The following is a 20,001-nucleotide window of genomic DNA, read 5'->3' as shown; positions in this document are numbered from 1 at the left end:
CTCAGCATCACTGGCTCATTCACAGAACCAGCTGAAGGAGCTGTCTTTAGGAAAATGCTGCCCCACACTTTTACCTTCCTATACTAACTCCTTACTTGTAGCAGTAGAAGTAGTGGTAAAACACTGTTAATGTGGTGTCCTTAATTCAAAGGTTTTTTTCTTATAAAAATGTCATTTCAAAATTCACAGATGGTTTATGAATGCCTCTTTGACAGCACAATTTTTGATTCATCTCCATTATTGAATTGAGCTTATCTACTGGATGAAGTCTGTAAATGACGAAATTACAGCAAAGAGATTTTGTAGAATAGCCACTTAAATTAAGGCAAACATAGTACCATTGTAAATCATTATCTGTATAAACAGCTTATAGTATGAAGTTGTACATATTGTTTTCCCAATCGATACTTGCCCTTGTTTATCCTACGGAAGAAATGGTGACTCATTGATGCTGCATATTTGTACTCGCAAAATGAAGAAACTGTCATTTTATTGACATTTGGGCTTGTGGACGACTGTATACCTGGCATGATCTATGCATCTTGTGAAACTTTGCATTGTTTGGAAAGTGAATAATGTCACTGTCTGTAGCTTTGAGTCATCTCATTGAATTTATGAGTACACTTGTAAACTCTTCTCTGATCATTTTATTTATACTCTATTGCCATTTTCCTATTACCACATCGGTACACATCTGGGGCAAAACTCGATGAGAATGTTGAGGTAGAGAGAAGAGAATAGGTTGGTTGTACTGTTTTATTTAGATGAGCCCATCTAATTTCATTGACGATGATGGACGTTACATCCATTTGATCTGTTCAAACTAAAATTGACGTCTGTCGCTATGGCCCTAACCTTGAATGAGGTATAACTGAATGTGGGGTGAATTAGGCTGTTTAGACAAAAAATCAGCAGCATCACAATCAGTAAACAGATTTCAGTCTTTCCACTATTTTGACTCTTTTGCTTTGTTCTCCCTAAAACAAGTTGAAAACGACCATCTCTGCTAACTTTCTTCCCAAGTAGGGCAGACTGTGTCACTGGCGCATATTGTCGTCATCTGCACGGTGATCACGCCGCACTTGCAATGCAGTGTGACTTGCAGTCAAAATGCAGCCACCTGATTTCTAAAGGCGGGTGAGGTTAACATAACACTTTGTATTTCATCCGTGGGCATGTGCGCAAAGATGACGACTCGCTGTTGTGATGATGCTAATGGAAATACTGCCTGACTGCTTGCCTGCCTTGATTTGTCATAATGCAGAGTGGGGGAAGGGGCGTTTTTTCCCTTCCTCTGCAGCATTGCAGGTAGGGAGCCATGAGCAGGACATAGCCAGCATCAGTGCACATCTCTCCACTACAATCCTGCGCTCCTAACCTAATAGACCCCATCCTGGGGTGCGTGGGGGGTATAAGTGTGTGTGTGCGTGTGTGTGGTTTAAAATGTAGCTGGACTCCAGGCAGCTTTCAGACTGTTCTCAAGCAGCACATTGAGCAACTGCAAACGCACAATACAAGCTCTAGAGGTGGGCGTGTTTGCCCAAACTACAGAAAAGATGCATGTTAATGAGATTAAACAAACCTGTTTGAATGCTTCTGACACATCGGGGTGCTGTGGATGTAAAAGGCAGTAGACAAAGAAGTGAATGGAAATGTGGAAGAATACCCCCAATGAGGACCATAGCGTCTGTTTACCGGCAACACGTGTGCGCAAGTGTGTGTGTGGATTGAGGAGAAAGCAGTGGAGAAGAGGAGGGAGTTGGAAGAGGAGGGAGCCATCGGAACAAGAGGAGTAGCTCTCATCACGCCTTTCTCGCCCCTCACTTGTCCCACTGTTTCACTCTGTGGAGGAGCCTGACACAACATCCGCGCGAATGGACTTTGGCATTCCTTTGTCCACGCGTACACTGTCTTGGAGGCTGGGACCATCTTGGGGGGGAGTAAAACGCAGCCATGGAGGGACTCGCGTGGGTCAGGATACCGGTGACGGACAACTGCGCCTCCTAACTAACAAAAGAGGAGCGTGGACTTTTCTCTCTCTACCAGATGGAAAATAAGACAGAAGGTTAGAATTTAAGGCTATTGTGCTTGTGCAGACTTGTTGTTTATCGTGTGTGTGTGTGAGGTTAAGAACAAGTTGAAGTGGCATGCGGTTGTTGTTGTTGCTCTGACTGAGCTGAAATAGACTTTGAAACAAATGGCCCTCTTTGGATGTAATAGACAAGTCCTGATGCATTACTACTGGATGGAGTCTAAGGACCTTGATAAATTGTGCAATGTGGCCTTGTTTTGGTCAACACAAAACGGACTCTCTTGCATGAATGGCAACAGGCAGATACACGGTTTAATTGGACTTTCCATTTAGGGGAAGAGCATTCTCGGTAATCGATCTGCCTATAACTGTCATTGGTCCAGATACACAATGCCTTACTTGTTTGAGAATTCTTTAAATATTCAACACCCTGAAACCAATTTCTTTGTGGATTTAAGCTTATCGGTACCCCAGTAAGTTGTGCCTGTGTACATGACTTTTACAGCTTGGAAACTTATACAAATGTTGCTGAAAAAACTTTGAGTTGGCATGGAACCAAACAATTTAAAGACCAATTAGGTATTGCTCTAACAATGTATGTATCAATTAGTGACTGTGATTACATTGATAATACATTAAGCAAGTTGTAATTAACACATTAAATGTTAATTTTTCTTATTTTTCACTGCCAGTGAAACACCTTTGAAGAGCAATTTGATTCTTTTTTTGTCAAGACACAAAAAATATTTTCTTATATTGTTCATACATCAAAATAAGTAATTTTTTATGAACTTAGTTGCCATTTTACCAAGTTTGCACAAGCCCAACATGTCTATTTCAAAATCTACCGTTTGCACAACTTCCAAAAACAATTGCAGTCTAATGAAAAAAAATATCGATAGCAGTTATCAACCTATCTCTTGCATGAAGTTTCAAATATCTGAAAATGACTTGAATACCTCTTTAAGAAGAAGAGTAGAAATCAGAAATACAATATGGTTATATTTGACCAAAAGCAGAAGGAGAAAAAATGTATATCGTTTTTATGAAACTAAACATTTTAACAGAACACTGACACTCCTATTATTATTTTGCTGTGACGACACCTATGAAAGCCTTACAGGTGGCAGCTTACCGATGATTAATAGAATTAGCAAAAAATATCTTCCTTATCATCATTAAACAATTATTTTTCCATTACCTTGTGGCTTGACATCTATGGAAACAGTTGGATAGCTTGCTTTTTCTTCCTCACTGTGGTGGCCACCCATTGCTTATTCATACTTTTTGGCAGGAATGTCTGAAAGGTTCTGATAAAAGCTATGCCAGTGATGGCAGTTGTATGTTAATAAGGTGCTTTTAACCAAATTCAAGATTAGGTGTTTCATGCAATATTTGTCCCGCATCACTTTTAAGTCTAAGTTACTAAACCATCTCTAATATTCAATGAAATTAGTTATAATAGTGTACTGTATGATATTATTTAGAAACCAGAAAAACAAACTGACCTGCTGTCCAAGAAACCCAAGCCTGCATAGCAGTCTGTTAGTACAATGGTCTATGACATTAAGTCCCCATGGCGCTCACTCTTGGCATTTTAGCTCTGTTGTGACAAAATATATCTCTTCACTTTTTCAACGAGACTTGTATTGACCTATTTAGTTGGACACATGCCAGAAGGCTAAGTGCTCCTCTCTTAGTGCAGGACAAGTGGTGCAATCACACAATGTGACCTTTAGTAACTGTTCGTTTATATTTCTATATGATTCCCAAGGCGACATTAAGAAAATCTTTAAATGGCTTGGCCAGTCAATATAGGTGTACTGTACCTTCATTGTTATTCAAAATGGAAAATAAAATGTTACAAATTCATGTTGATTCTGAATCAAAGAGCATAATTTGTTGTCATATTCAAGTGGAAGGCATAGTAAGCTTAACTTAGAAAAAAAAATGAATCCGCATTATGTCTCAAATTCTCTGAAAATATTTGTTGATTGGGTGGCAACTAATTCAGGGCCCCCCCCCCCCCCCTGCAGCCCATTCTTGCCTGAGATATGTTTCATCACCCCCTGCGAACCTAGTGGGGATGAGTGATATGAAAGATGAGAATGAGAATCATGATCTCTCGTTATTGCTCACTTCATTTTCTGAAATGACCAAAAGATTCTCCCAAATTTGGGGAGTTTTCTGGACTTTTTTCTCTCTAGAGTTCCATACAATGGAGGAAAAACTGTGGAATTCACAATGTCCTCCTTAGATTTGATGTCAGTCTATCATGGTTTGTGATGTTAGACAGAAAAGCTGTTAATTGGCAACAAAACAAAGTTACTCCATGACAATAACTGGCACTGGTGGAATATAAAATAACCTTTTCTTTAGTGCCCCAAATGTGCATAAAAAGCTAACGTGTTTAAGAACTCACAAAAAAAACAGCCTTATGAGTACAGAAGAAAAAAAAGATGTTCATTTTTTTGTCAGGTATTTAATGGGAAATAACAGTATTTGTGGAACCTGGAATGTTGAGTTTTGCTTTGGGGAAAAAAGGGTCCTAATTTTAAACACTAATTAAATTGAGGAAAACAAGTACATTCTTATAAACTAAAAGTTATTTGATTGTGACAGATATAGAAAGTTACTCAATACATCATTCAACAGAATGAAGACCTTCCAAATTTGCAGTTCTTTTGTTGAGGCTTTTCCAAAGCGAGATATTGAGTCAGAAATGTCCAGAATTTTTAGCATTTGGTTCTTTCCCCCATCCTGAAAATTCTGCAACCTTTCTTCTGATTTGTACCCAGGATCATCCTCTTCCTTCTGCCCTTGTCATCTCAGATCAACCTTTTGTTGCCCTTGCTTGTAATCTCCCTCCACTGCATATATCTCTTCTTTTAGGAGTCTCTTAAAAAGTCGCAGTCATGTTGAGAGACTGTCGACATCATTATATTGAGACTTCTCTGCATTTAATTAGCTTGAGTGACCTCTGGAATAAAAACAGTCTTAAGTCATCCCATGCATTGATGGAGGTACCAAGTTAGTTTCATCATGCACAAAGTAGGCTAGCAAAACAGCCATCCACGTGGGTCTGCAAAAATGCAGCCAGTTGGTTCTTAGGTCCACAGGGGCAGCGCGAGTGATTTCGGATAATGAGGATCCATGGCAAGCAATAAAATGGCTCATTTGTGGTAGTGGTCGTAAATGTTCAAGCCTTTTTTGTCGGACAGTAATGGATTTTTCTTTACGTTGTGCTCTGATAACGGCCACTACATAAAAGTTGTTCGTTGGTGGTATTTTTCGGCCTATTTGTATATTTTTTTGTATCGCTTTTATGTGAGATGGACTAATTGAAAGATATTCATCTTGTTTATTGAGACATGTTAAAAAATTATATATATATCGATTTTTTTAAAAGACATAATTTGACTTGTATAATCATCAGCAATATTCTGTTCCGTACTTAAAATGTGTGAATGAACCATGCGTGCTCACTTTTGTTTGCCCTAAATGTGCGAGTGCGCACGCGTCTACCATCCACCTCCACGAACCTAAGAGCGGGAAGGCGCCAGACAACGTCACCGTGTTGATGCACTTCTGTTTGGCTGAATAGCTTCCATGTCTCCTCCCACTCGTCTCTTCCCCCATCCTCCCTCTGCAGTGGACGTGCATCGCATTCAGAGACAGCAGGTGGAAATGACATCATCTGCACTGCAGCACACTGCAGCACTAGGGCCTGAACAAAGACATGTCAGCGTACTGTTAACTATCCGCTCCGCATCTCCCTTGACCCGCATTGCCCGAGAAAAGAGAAAGTGCGTAGCCTTGTGCTGTGACAGCTTGCAGTGCTCTGCCCAATCATGAGCCAAGTGCTGCACTTCAGATTTATTTGCCTATTTTCATGTGTTCATTTTTTTTAACCGCTTATCCTCACAAGGGTGCTGTGGGTGCTGGAGACTATTCCGGCAAACTATCGGCACCAGGCAGGGTACACCTGCCCTGATTGGGTGGCCAAACAATCAATCACGGGGCTTAATGGCTTTATATCGAGGAATTCTATATTGGCACTAATACCAGGTCGATAGCTGGAGATGCTGTAAACACATGCATTGTTGCAGCTCTGTTGATCTGGGAGGTGTTCTCAGAGATGGAAGGAGAGTAGCGACCCGAACGTAATAGACAGTGCTGCATGCTGTCACGAAGAGCAGCAATTTCCTAGCCACTGACATTATGTTTGCTTGTTTGACCACATATGCTGTTGGCTGACATTAGCGTTCTTTAGAGACATCACTGTTGCAAAAAAAGCAAATGCCACAGCCTTGTGAAGACTCCCCACTTCAAGATATCAGGCCCAAGCTGACAAAATCCACACAAGTGAGCCAAAGTGTTTACTACATAAAGCACAGGAAAGAATATTCATAGATTTTCTTCCATCCTGACCCTCAGTCCCTCCCTCCTTTCTTTCCTGTGTATAGTCCTTCTCCTCCCCTTCATCAATAAGCTAATAGAAGACAGACCATACACACACAGCCATGTTCCTGTCGCCTAGTTACTGCTCAGCAGCAGGTTTCCACAGAAACAGACTCACAGTGGCTAAATAGGGAATGCTAATGCATTCTACCTTGGACTCTGTGTACACACCCCTTTACACTCAAAATGCATAACCTTAGTATGAAAAAGTTCCCCTCTTTTCATGTTCACATTTGTTTGTATAGTTTGACCACTTCAGTGTTTGAGCAAAACAAATAGAAATGGAAGAGAACAGTCACTGACGGTGCAGTGGTTCATTCACCTGACTTCAGTGCAGGCAGCGTGAAATCGATTTCGACGGAGTGAGACTTTAATTGTGGCTGCCGGTGGTTGACTATCTGTTTGTTTGACCTGCAACTGACTGGTGACCAGTTTAGGGTGTAGTCTGCCTTCCACCCTTGGTTTGATGGGGTTGGCTCCAGAACTCCGTGACCCCAAGAATGTTAAATGATGTTGAACATGAATAAATTAATTAAATGTCTGACGAAAATAAGCCTGGTAAAGACAACTACTTTTTTAAAACAATAAGCCTACACTTTTCAGAGATATTTGAACCTATGTAAAAAAAATAGTAATTACCCTCCAAACCTCATAAATGGTTGCGCTACGCAGCAATGACTGAAATCATGCTTTTTCTTTAACTATTGAAGATCTGGAAGGAATTTATATCATGTTCCTTTTCTGAAAAATGTGGCATCATACCATTATGCTTTGTCAGACTAAAGAATCTTGAAAAGAATTTTGGGAATTTTTTAGAATTTTTTTTTTTGCTAAATTACAACAAGCCTTTTTTCCCTCTTTTTCGGTCAGCAGTGATTTTTGCCGTGGTTAATTTGTTTGACCGTTTTTTCCTGATTAAGTCATGACTTCAAGTTGAAGTAAAAAAACTTGAACAATGATTTTTTTTTGCAATAGTACGATGATAATTGCCCAAAGGTAATAGTAGGATATAACAGTCATAGTTGAAGGAAGTGCTCACAACCCCTTTTAAGATTGTTCCTGACAGCCATGTATTGTTATTGCACAGTTCAAGCAGTGCTTTTTTTCTATTACATGGACCAAAGACACACATCCCCAAGCGGCTTCCCCTTCAGTTTGGATCTCTCATGAATTGCCCGCAACCCTAGGACCCCTTTTCAGTGTATATTCGGGGGAAATATAACAATATTGTTCAATTTGTTTCACATATGCTGGTGTCCAAGACCTACCTTTTGACTTTTAGAAATGCACAGGATATTAGCCACCTCCTAAGCTGCATGTGAGCACTCTCAAGGCTAATGCATTTCCATCCTGATGTATGGAATGGATGATTCTTCAAGGGCTCTGGATATGGTTGTGATTTATTGGTAATGTCCCTTCTTACCCCTTGTATGGAGTCAGCTTATGGAAGGGGAGTAGGGAGTTGGGACTCTTTGGCTTTAATGGCTTGCATTTAATCAAGTGGAGAGGCCTTCACTCACATGCTCCCTGCAATCCTGTGTGCCCTGTGTGTAAAGGGGTGGCCAATTTCATGTCTTTGCTCAACTTGTTAATCTTTGTGGTATGTGTTGGAGGGAGCCGAACTAGAGAAAGCAGATTAATGACGTGAGCCCTTCCATAGGCAATTGATAAATGTTGGAACTGCATTTTGGCAAAATGTCTCGTTAGGATGAGGTTAATGATTGATGGCTTTGTTGACAGTCAGGTCTTATTCCGATTAATGATGATTGAACACTGTATATAATTGTCGGAAGAGGGACCTTGTGATTTACGGGTTATGTGTCACAAATGTTTGATGGTTATGGTTCAAGGGCTTCAGGGAAACACATTTGGTGCCTACAGTGTGATCATTTATCTTGTCATGGTACAAGGTTGGGTGCGCAGGTGCGACTGTGAACACATGCATTAATTTGTTGGATAAGTGGTGTTCTTTTGTGTCCGACTACGTTTCCAGATAACCAGTTCAGAATGTCTATCCTGGAGCGCTTGGAGCAGATGGAGAGGAGGATGGCCGAGATGGCCAGCCACCAGCAGCAGAGCAGTGCTGGAAGTGGAGGAGCTGGAGGAGGAACGGGAGGAACTGGTGGGGGAGGAGGAGTGAGTGGTGGCGGCGGAGTGGGAGACAACAACAGTCAAACACAGGTAAATCTCCTCCGGCATCTCATATAGCACAAAAATAACTACTGTGAGGCTGATATAAATGGTGTGTGATTGTGTTTTGTTTCTAAAGGACACACCATACTTGTAAATGTATCCGTTACATATCGGACACAGTCATGGTTGATGTTAATTACCAGAAGAAAAGTATACCTCTTTTTTAAACATGATGGTGGGAGCTTCATGATTTGGGCATGTTTTCTTCAGCCCAGCCTTTTTTGAGTTAATGTTGGCCTGAAACAATCAGATGTCTGAAGATGAAGAGGGAGTTGACCTCTACATGATTAGAACCTTAGGCAAACCAAAATAAATGTTTTAGTATTGCCCAAGAACAGCCCAAACAAAAATAAAAAACAGAAGCTAATAAAAGTCTCTGGGGTGAACTGAAGGTTTGTACACATGTCGTTGAAGTTAGGCCCATTTAGCTTTTAGGGTACTAGTGGAGATATGCAATACCATTGTTCGACCATAAAAACTAAATGCTTACATGTACGGAGCATTTTTTGCTCTCTGACACCAATTCCTCATTTTAATTATACTAGCCTCTATGAAAATAACTAAGAAGTTATTACAGAGCAATAGGAAAATATGTAAAACAGTACCTAATGTGGAGGAGACGACACAGGCAGATAATTACTGTATTGTGTTTAAAGCATTAGGATGTTGTGTTTCGTACCATAAAGAATGTAACGCATTCACTGTTTTCTCAGAAATGAATGTTTAAAAAAAGTTTTAAAATAAATCCTATCTTGTGTGTTTGGCAGTGTGGATTGGGCCCAACGCAGGCCAGCAGCTCCTTTGAGAGCCGTGTCGTGGTAGTTTGTGAAAAGATGATGAGCCGAGCATGCTGGGCCAAGTCCAAACATCTAATCCACTCCAAAACTTTCCGAGGCATGACGCTCCTGCACCTGGCTGCTGGCCAGGGCTATGCTACCCTCATCCAGACGCTCATCAAATGGCGGTGGGTGCAAAATATCGACAATACCCTGGTGATGTGGTTTACAATCAGCTTTGTAGATAAATGCATTTTTCTTTGTCTCCATTCCAGCACTAAGCATGCTGATAGCATTGATTTAGAGTTGGAAGTGGACCCTCTGAATGTGGATCACTTCTCCTGCACACCTTTGGTAAGAATGCCCAGTATTTTTATGATAGCTTGAGCTACTTGTGCTGTTTGCCGTAAGCCCTCAATTTACTAGCATGGTTTATTTAGACGTGATAAAACATCTGTGTCTTTTGTACTTTTCCACAATTATGCAAGATGTGGGCTTGTGCACTGGGTCATCTGGAGGCAGCAGTGGTCCTATATAAATGGGATCGACGGGCACTGGCAATTCCTGATTCTCTGGGCCGTCTACCCCTTTCCATCGCCCGCTCCCGTGGCCACACCAAACTGGCCGAGTGTCTGGAGCAACTACAACGGGAAGAGCAACAGCCGTCTGCTCTGCCTCCTACAACTCGCATGTCTTTCTCTCCGGCTCCCGACACCCCCACGACAGACAGCTGGATGCTTAGTTGGGCCAATGAGGGTGTTGTCACACCTAGTGGCAAGAGAGGAGGTTCCGCTACAACTACAACCACATCCAGCAACACCAGCCACAATCCAGGCTCGTACTTCTTTTTCTACACTGGCTCTTTGAAATGTGGCTTGGAATTGTTACTTTAACTTAAAACATTTGTATCTCTAGCCACATTTCAATAGAAATTCAGTGTTTTATATAACCACAGTAATGTCGTCAAAATAGGTCAACTGTCAGACTGATCAATTTCTCTGAATTGCTCCAGCTAACCGTCACATCTAATGTGTTTTACAGACTTGCGCAGGCCCAGGTCAGAGCCTTCCAGCTACTACACTAGTGAGGGTCAAAGAGACCTACCACTCGCTAAGAAGCATAAACCCAACCCACAGCACTTCCAGACGCGGCCCGACAAAGCCATGTCCGTTCCTCTGAGCCTGGAGCAGCAGCAGCTACACAAGCTGTCCTCTAGCCCCAAGAGCCAATCCTCCGAAAGCTCAGACAAGGGTCTTTCAATAGGCGTTAGCACGGGGACAGCCAGATGGACCACCCGGGAGAGTTTCTCCAGTAGCAACGTGGGGAGGAAGGGGCCAGGTGTCGGCGGAAGCTTAGGCAAAGAAAAGCTTGTTGCCCGATTACGCCAGCGGGAACAGCTCGGCATGCTGGTCATGGCAGATAGAAACATGGATGAGGCGGAAATGCTCTCCTATCGGGATGATCTGGAGAATCATGACTGTCTCGCACAGATGGATGACCTACAGGTGAGATGAATAGTATATCTCCTGTGTTGGGTGGTAACACTTATACAATCTATTACACTGCCCTCACACACCTTTGACCCGGGTACATGGATTGTCTTTCTGCGTCAATGCATAGTCATACACATTTGTCTCAATCAAACAGGCAAATATGATGTCTCTGGCTGAGCACATCATTGAAGCAACACCAGAAAGGATCAAGAGGGAGCACTTTACTGCTACCGACTCTTTGCCAATAGACACATCAGCGGTCAACAACACCATGAACTGGTTGGCCAACTACCTGGGAGATGTGGAGCAACTTCCCAGCCTCCTACACCTGCGGTAATGAATCACCTTGAGTAGGTCTTTTTTAGATGAGCCACTGTAGGTTTTTGAAAGGAATAGTAGTATTAACGAGCACATTAACTGACACTCCAGTGTTTAATTTAACATTATTTCAATAGTATAAATTCACCACTTCATTCTGCTGCCACTAATGGTATTGCCATAATTGCTCTGACAAAAAGTGCTTCCTTAAAGACATATGATACATTTTCATTTGGAGTGATTGGATTGTTAAGAGATGTTATTTCATGTTTGTCTAACCAAAAAGGTCTTGTAGATTTAGATTATATTTCTTCAACGTAATGTAGGCTTAAAGTTTATTTGATTAATTATTGTTTCTCCGAGAATGTGTTTTTTCTCTATGAAGGAAGACTGATGATCAGGTTTTTTCCCCAATCTAGCATTGGGTCTCTAAAAGCTAAGTCCCTAATCTCGATATTTGTCCATTTCTTTCCCACAGGTCTCTATATAATGAACCCTTGACCCCATCGTCCAACACCAACCTGAGTCCAGGAGGTTCCCCACTGGCAGAGGTAGCCTTGGAGAGGCCCACACTCCCATCTCCGGCAGACTGGAGTGAGTTCATCCATGCTTCCAACAGCAAAGTGGAGAGAGACCTGGCCCAGCTGACTCTCTCCGATCCAGAACAAAGAGAACTGTACGAAGCTGCCCGTCTAGTTCAGACTGCCTTCCGCAAGTACAAGGTACAGGCCCGCTCCTCACCTCGGATTCTGTATAATGTGCAGTGGAAAGCGAATAAATGTAGCCCTTTTGGAGAAACATCGATGGGTTTGCCTTTATTTGCTCACAAACATGTGGGGCAGTGTGACTTCTCCAGTAGAGGTCATATTTTTGTGTGGCAATGCATTGGTAACAGTCTGTGTTGTTGTTGTTTTCTCCCTTTGCTAAAGTACACATGACCACATAAACGAAAATGTCACTTTGATCTCAGCATGAGACGATTGCTTGAGCAAAGCATGTTGTTTTGCATTGCCCTCCATATTGCTCCTCCTGGTGGTAAAGCTTTCTCTGCTCTGTTTGATAAATGGCGCCTGCTGCTTGTTGTTAACCAGATACTTAAGCAGCTCCCCCCAATTCTTTGTCTTACTTTCTTCAATATGATCAACTGTCTGTTTTTCTTCATCATCTTTGGTGCGTATCTTCTTCATCGATACTGGACACAGGCTCAGGTGGCATTCACCTCATGGAGACTCAAAGAGACTGGACCAAGCCACTTGAACTGAAGGTGGCAAATAGTAGGTTAATATTTGGCTTCTCACCCATCCTGCTCTACTCTCCAACAGGGACGACCGCTTCGAGAACAACAAGAAGTAGCTGCTGCTGTTATTCAGCGTTGTTACAAGAAATACAAACAGGTAAGATGGATGGATGGAACCTATTTTTTTGTGATAAATCTGCCTAGAAAAAAACTACAAAATTATTTCCTGTTGAAAAATCTAAAACCAATTCATCTTTTCCTGACATCGGAAAGAAAATACAATATTCTGTATATTTCTACCTGATCTTTTCTGAATGTATTGGGGCTTCTGGGCTTCTTTATTTAAGTTCTGGTAAATTTCGCCCATGGAAAATTATTGAAGAGTAGCACTCAATAACACAACAAAATAATTCCAATAAACATCTGAATAATGTCACTCATGCACATTGACTGCCAAGGTGCATGTTTAGAAGACATGAGAGACTGTGCTGCGATTAAAATTCTCAAACTTGGGTATTGACCAATTTGCACTATGCAGAAACACATAGGGGAAAAAAATAACAAAACCAAAAAAAGGGTACATTTTTTCAAAATTGAGGTTCACCTGTACATTCATACCTCTACTTATGAATGCCTCTAGGTACCAAATTTTCAGGTTATGACATTTTTTCATTGCAAATGAGTGACTCGAGATACGAAAAAGATTCAAGTTACGAAATCCCCCAAAAAGTAAATGCATTTCCTTATCCATTATTTTATCTTGAAAACATTGTCGCAGATGCATTGATTCTCACTTTGGAACATCACTACACTCTACTGGGGTCTCAATTCATCACTCTCATTCTATCTCATATTATGATAAAAGCATTCAATTCAATTCAATTGGCTGTCTCACAACAACCACTGTCCATGTTTCAAGATTCTCTCTCTACTGTCCACCTCGGCTAAATGCTCCCCTCATTAATGATTAAAAAATCCCCCTTATTAAGTTGTGTGAGGACCGTGAAACAAATTTACAACTGTACTCCTCTACTTACGACAATCAATTTCATAAGTAGAGGTACGACTGTACTTGTTTTCCCACTTGCGTAGTGTTACAAATACAAAATCAGATTCAATTATTTTGTTTTGTATTTTTTCCTCATACAAGCTTACATGGATAGCTTTGAAGGTAAACTTCCTTACAGCCACCACTTTACAAAAGCACCTCATTTTTGACTCAGCAAAATATTTACCATTAACATTCTTACTTGCAGTATGCACTTTATAAGAAGATGACGCAGGCCGCCATCCTTATCCAGAGTAAATTCCGCAGCTATCATGAGAAGAAGAAGTTCCAACAGAGCAGGAGGGCCGCTGTGCTCATTCAGCAATACTACCGCAGCTACAAGGACTCAAGTAGACTCAGGCCTCACCACCGTGTTGGCACTGCTGCCCTGAAATTGAGGTAGAAATTCAATGAAGAGGCCTGTCTCTAGTCACTGGATTAGTTTGAGACTCATAATGTGCCCTGGGTAGCTTTCTTCCATAGGATAAAATCTGTTTCTTGTGTCTCCCCATTCTTCCATTTCACCCCAATGTTTTTGTCTCCACCTTTTGTGTGCTATCCTCCAGGGAAAGTCTGCTCACTAAGAGACAGGATCAAGCTGCCAGGAAGATCATGAGGTTTCTGCGTCGATGCCGCCACAGGTAGAACCCACACAACACCTCATTGCTTTCTGTCACTTTGCGACTGAGCAAATCAAATCAACTAGACTTTTAGGTTCCTGACTTTTGCCTTCGCAAGTCTTTTTTTAACATGCATTACTTTTGGTTGGATGTGGTTAGAAGGTGCCCTTCTCTCTTTCACTGTAATCACGCAAACTGACACACATACACACCTGTCCTAGCACTCCTGCTTAAGAGTACCTACTGTGTGCTAATAGCTGTCTGGTATTGTTTTGCTGTTTATGCCAAGCCCCTTGATGGACCATAGACTGTTCAAGCGGGTGAGTGCTGCTTCAGCAACTCAATTCGTGCCTCCTCTTCTCTCTATCTATTGCTCTTTAATAATACAATGATCTCCTGCCCTCTCAGCCTTTGCATTCCCTCTCTTCTCGCGCTCATTTTCTCCTTTGCTTTCTCTCTTTCGTGTCTCTCTTCCAACCCGACCTCGTCCTCCATCACTTTTGCTTGATGCCTGCTTGCATGAGGGCTGCCAGCTGGAGCCACAGGTGTGCTGAAAAGCTCCCAGTCAGTGCCAGACGTGTCAAACTAACAAAAACGGTGCAAAAGGCCTTTGCCACCCCCCCTTCGCCCCCCATTGATTTTTTTTTCTTTCTATCAGTTGAGGCAGTGCACACAGAAAGACAGTTTGAGAGTGCGCGGTGATGCGTCTTTCAATTACATATTACTTTGCTGCATGTCAAGTGTTGACAACTTTAGACCTGAAGGCATGCTGTTGTTTTGTCGAATTGTCTTCGTGTTTTACCAGCTGGCTGTGTGATTTGCTTCTTACTGCTTGACAGACTGGGACGAACAGAAACCATCTTATAATTGAAAGCCCCAAACTGTTAAAAGTTGAAAATGTGGGGTGGCAAGTTAAAGAAGGAAACCATTAAAATCCACCTTTGTTATTCAATCACTGGACAACATTTGCTACATGCACATGCACTGAGCAGGCAGAATTGTGCAGCATCCTGTACTAGATGACAGTCTGTTGCATATTGTCTAATAGGTCAGACCAGCAAGAAATCATGTAGGTCACAAGGAGCGGGAAAAAAAAAACAATGATTCCTCTACCCAGTGGGAGAACAGTAATGGATTCTTACCTCCAGAGAGTTCACCAGCGGAGCATGACAGAATGCAGCACAGACACACACACGCTACACACAGATGCACGTAAATGTCACAGTGAAAAAGAAGCAGAGAGAAGCTGAATCTGCATGGTCATCATGAGCGATGGTTTGAACACATTGTTGGGCTTCAGTGCGGTTTGCGTTAGGCGAGATAAATCAACTCATTCTTTGCCATTAACAGTGATAAATGTCCAATCCATTTAAACAGGTCAGATCCACCGCCAATTGTGTTGCTATGTTATTATAAAAACATACATAGGAAATGGAAACATTTTACATGCTGTCTTTGTTTAAAGAAGATATGATTTGGATATTTAGAGACATAACTGTAAATTATATTTGTATATCTCAAGGCATCAATGTTTTCCCATATACTTACTATATGTATATTGATATATATATAATATATTATCCGTGTGTGTGGGGGGTGCTAGTGCACATACACAGTGATAATACTGTAGATTTTAATAATAACAAGAAAAGTAAAACGAAAATATGCAGTATGCATTTGGATACAGTTGAACGTTAATGCCTTACTTGCATTTTCATGCTTTGAATGTAAATTGATGTTGTATTGACAAGCACTTCCTTTCACAGAGCTGTCATACTTCCTGGTGGTGCCGCCTTTCATATTTTGTCATATAATTTCAAACTCATGTTAGCAATATTTCAAGTTCATGTATTTTTCCCACTGTGTGTTCCAGGGTGAAAGAATTGAAAAGGGCCAGGGAACATGAGGCCACACAGAATGCCCCCCTCACAATGTGACATCACTCCTCTAATAACTCTTCTCCCCCACCGCCCTTTTGGACCCAAGATATTAGTAAAAAGTACAATTTCACCACTCCCCAATACATCACTTACATTTGGAGACTTGCAACTTCTACCATGGCATTACAAACCTTTAGGGGTGGGTATTGCACACAGTTCAGCTTCATGGCATTTTTTTTCTCGGACGTGATTTTGAACAATGAAGGAAAAAGAAGACAATGGATCAAAAATTGAAAGGTAAATCATGGCTGCCGCTGCTGCTGACACAAAATAAAGACACCGTGCGGGAAGACTCTTCATTGTATTACAGGATATTTTTAAGTGACTGATCAATTCCTCCAATCATGGATTTTTTTTTAAATTCCATACCAGTAACATCAGGCTACATGGATAACACACACCTTAATCAAGTCAGCTCAACGCCATCTAGAATACTCTTCCCCGTCCTACACAGATGAAGTTAAAACTGAATGTAGTCGGAGGAGCAAACAGTTGCCTGTTGTCACGTTATGGCTTGAATTGGTTTCATGCTGTTCCTCCCTTCATGTTTGATGTATCAGTGATTAATCTCCAGGTTCTATGTTGTAAAATCCAACCTAAGAAAAAAAAATGCATGACTTATGGCTAAGAAAAGTCTTTGCTCGTGTGTTTTATGGCCTGCTTCTTTTGGCGGCAGGTTAAGTCTTCATTGTCTTTGTTCCAAACTTTTGCCTGTTTTTTTTTGTTGCAACGGGTGGTCGGGTTGATGGTCAGGTTACGCTTGTTTGTTTTTTTTTTTTTTTCAATGAACTTCAGAGCCTGTGAGGGTTTTTGAGGCAAAGATCACATACATTGCCTTGACATCTTTAGAGATTCTTCAAAGGATCCCTAAGATTGTCCCAAAATAGGGGTTTGACAAATCCATATTTTTGAGAATTGAGCAAACATTTCTGTATATAAAGAAGGCTGAAAGCACGTAGGAATAAAAAAAAATGTCAATAATAATGACACATTTACCCAGAGGGGATTGTATTTTAGAAAAATATTATTTTATTCATTCAAAAATGGGCCAAAAAGAGGTACAGGACAAAAACTAATATTTGTATAGATTTCTTTGAATGCCTAATAAGTACATACAGATGTATTGTTTGTACATAGTGTATATAACGGGGATAAAAATGAGTTATGTGCATGTAAAGTGAGAAGAGCCAAGGCTGGTAGGTGGAAGACACAACAAAGCAGTAGTGGCTATGCTCTGTAAAATGAAAACTATTTCACTCTTAAGAGTATTTTATTTTGATTGTTCCTAAAAAAAACAAAAAAACAAAAATGAACATTTTGCTAAAGCATGTTAAAAATGCCATATAAAATGAAATGAAAAAATACTATTTGTAGAGTTAGATGTCTGTAAAAAAAACAAAAAACAAATCACCCTAGAACAACCGTTTACTGTCTTTTCCCATGAATTCATGTTGAGCTATCCAGAATCCATTGCCATTGGTGCCGCCAAATGTGAACGCTACACCGCTTGGGAAAATAATTTTGCTAGGCTGACAGGGAAATATAGTGACTCTCTCAAAATTACATCTGACTGATGACCACAAGAACAACAACAGTGCACATTTTTAATAGGCTGTCATATTTAAGAAAGCATTATATAAACACTATCACTCATTATCCAAGTTTTTTTGCTTTTTCTTTGTCTCTCTCTCTCTCTCTCTCTCTCTCTCTCTCTCTCTATCTATCTATCCATCTCTCTCTTTATCTATCTATCTCCAAAAGGAATGTGATAAGTCAAGATTGTAAATGGCAGCCTTGATCAGGTAAGTTCTTTCATCTCCATCAACAAGATTGTTAAATGTGCTGTGCATTGTATTACCTGATGACGTCACCCTCATTCAGTACTTCATTCTTGATCAAGGCTGCCAGATCCAAAGTGATCTTATGCTGTGTAAAAAAAAAAAGTCAATATTTCAAGCTGTAACACATGTAGCATACAGTGCACGACTGTGTTTCTTTGTCAAAAAGCCAAAGGTGCTACTTTTACTTTATCCATAATGGAATATTAACAATTCACTCAGAATTTGTACAAAACTGGAAACATTTGAGGTGTATTTTGCATATCACTGTTTCTTCAACAGTAATTTGGCAAAGTAGATGTTTTGTTTAACCCACTCTAATTACTGTTTTGTCCGTGTTTATGTTAAAAGTGCCTATTTACCCTACTTTGCGCCAATTTTGAAATGCTTTGTTTTGTTTATTGTAGTCAAAAACAGGCTTACATTGTTACCCTCCATTGACCACAGCTACAATTGAATATAGATGATTACATGTGCTATTTAAAAAAAAATACTTTTTCTTTTCTCACTGTCCAACATGAAAACATACCAATTAGGATTAGCAAAATAATGTGCTAAATGCTGCAATATTTTTATTTGAAGTGTGAATCTTAAAAAACGATATCACGTATATTCCTCAAATTCAGAAGTTATACTTCAGCGATCTTTGTAATAAAGTCCTTAAATTGTCTGTCTTAGGTCAAACATTTTGGGCATCCTTCCACAAGCTTCTCAAAACAAATATACCAATATTTTTTTAACCCTAAAAATCGCTTTGTGATATGCTTTTGGTCGTCTTCAATGTGAAGACCCATTCTTTTGCTGAGGCTTGCTCAGCCTCCCTTCCTTTTTCCACGTTCGACCCATGATGGCCTTTTTTTTCAAATGCACCAGTTTCTGTTGAAGCAAAGCAACCTCAAACTTTGAAATGAAGAATATTGTGAAAATGTCTTTGGTAAAAAATATCTATATATCTATATATATCTATATCTATATATCTATATATCTATCTATATATATATATATATATATATATATATATATATATATATATATATATATATATATATATATATATATATATATATATATATATATATATATATATATATATATATATATATATATATATATATATATATATGTATCTATCTATATATATATATATATATGTATCTATCTATCTATCTATCTATCTATCTATATATATATATATATATATATATATATATATATATATATATATATATATATATATATATATATATATATATATATATATATATATATATATATATATATATATATATATATATATATATATATATATGTATGTATCTATCTATATATATGTATATATATCCTCTCATAATCAGCAAATATTTTGTTTATCCCAATTGACCTGTAACCAGAAAGGAATTGGAATTGTCAGATTTCATGGTGCACAGTGAGAAAAAAAAAATGCACGTGTATGTTCATGTCTGGTTCTGTAATATTTCCTTATCACACCTGTGTCCATGCAAAAAAGCATGGAAAACTCATCTTCTCTTTCTGCCTTTCTTTCTGCGTAGCACAGCCTCCCTAAATCCCATTTTCTAGTGCCACTACTGCAGTTTGTTGCAGTGCAATTCCACCCTCAGGTGGAAAGCATGGCCAATGCACAGCCGCTAAAAGAGGGGGATTTATTATGCTTGCATGGGTAAAATAGTAAACTGGGTGATAGAAGTGCACCTGATGCATGCTTTCTTTCCTAGAATCAGTAGAACTGACAGATGATTGACAAACAGGCTCGGCGATACGGTGAGCAATGGGTTAACGTGCCGCAGGAAGGCAAGTGGCTGGAGAAGTCGTCTAAACGGTAGCTACTAATATTTTCATGGCAAAGCACGGGGACAGTTTGAAAGCAGCTTCTTTTGTTCTCTTTTAATTTCTATTCCATTCCTTCCAATTGAGTCTGTGTTCCAAAATGGAAATGAGAAGATTGTGAGTGTGAGTAAAAAAAAAGACAGTGCCGTCGTACAGGTCAGCGAGCAGTGTTGCGCTCCTATTTCATCTCCCTTCCGTGT

General features: G+C 40.0%; 1 protein-coding gene and 1 long non-coding RNA gene across 13 annotated transcripts in view; one reads left to right on the top strand and one right to left on the bottom strand.

The window, feature by feature from the left end:
• The window catches only part of camta1a (calmodulin binding transcription activator 1a), a 267,995-nt gene extending 249,369 nt beyond the window's left edge, over window positions 1-18,626 (top strand). For 4 of the 12 annotated variants that reach the window (XM_077713736.1, XM_077713775.1, XM_077713784.1 and 1 more), the window contains 13 exons: window positions 8,487-8,674; window positions 9,454-9,650; window positions 9,738-9,816; window positions 9,951-10,296; window positions 10,504-10,967; window positions 11,110-11,288; window positions 11,752-11,995; window positions 12,596-12,667; window positions 13,661-13,681; window positions 13,767-13,957; window positions 14,125-14,199; window positions 14,468-14,498; window positions 16,052-18,626. In XM_077713736.1, coding sequence (XP_077569862.1) covers window positions 8,487-8,674; window positions 9,454-9,650; window positions 9,738-9,816; window positions 9,951-10,296; window positions 10,504-10,967; window positions 11,110-11,288; window positions 11,752-11,995; window positions 12,596-12,667; window positions 13,661-13,681; window positions 13,767-13,957; window positions 14,125-14,199; window positions 14,468-14,498; window positions 16,052-16,084 — 2,120 coding nt within the window. In that variant the 3' untranslated portion in view covers window positions 16,085-18,626. Of the gene's footprint in view, window positions 1-1,491; window positions 2,066-8,486; window positions 8,675-9,453; window positions 9,651-9,737; window positions 9,817-9,950; window positions 10,297-10,503; window positions 10,968-11,109; window positions 11,289-11,751; window positions 11,996-12,595; window positions 12,668-13,660; window positions 13,682-13,766; window positions 13,958-14,124; window positions 14,200-14,467; window positions 14,528-16,051 lie in introns of those variants that run through there. The other 8 variants (XM_077713757.1, XM_077713825.1, XR_013325926.1 and 5 more) reach the window with 7 other exon arrangements.
• LOC144194626 (uncharacterized) lies at window positions 4,708-12,201 on the bottom strand. The gene is made up of 3 exons (XR_013325936.1): window positions 11,795-12,201; window positions 5,575-5,759; window positions 4,708-5,012 (listed from the first exon to the last, which is right to left on the bottom strand). It is a non-coding gene; the product is annotated as an uncharacterized LOC144194626 (long non-coding RNA).
• Window positions 18,627-20,001: the final 1,375 nt, after the last annotated feature.

Source organism: Stigmatopora nigra, chromosome 1 (assembly GCF_051989575.1).
Source record: "Stigmatopora nigra isolate UIUO_SnigA chromosome 1, RoL_Snig_1.1, whole genome shotgun sequence".
Taxonomy (NCBI): domain Eukaryota; kingdom Metazoa; phylum Chordata; class Actinopteri; order Syngnathiformes; family Syngnathidae; genus Stigmatopora; species Stigmatopora nigra.
Note: the sequence above shows the minus strand (reverse complement) of the source record. Positions and strands in the feature narration are given on the sequence as shown.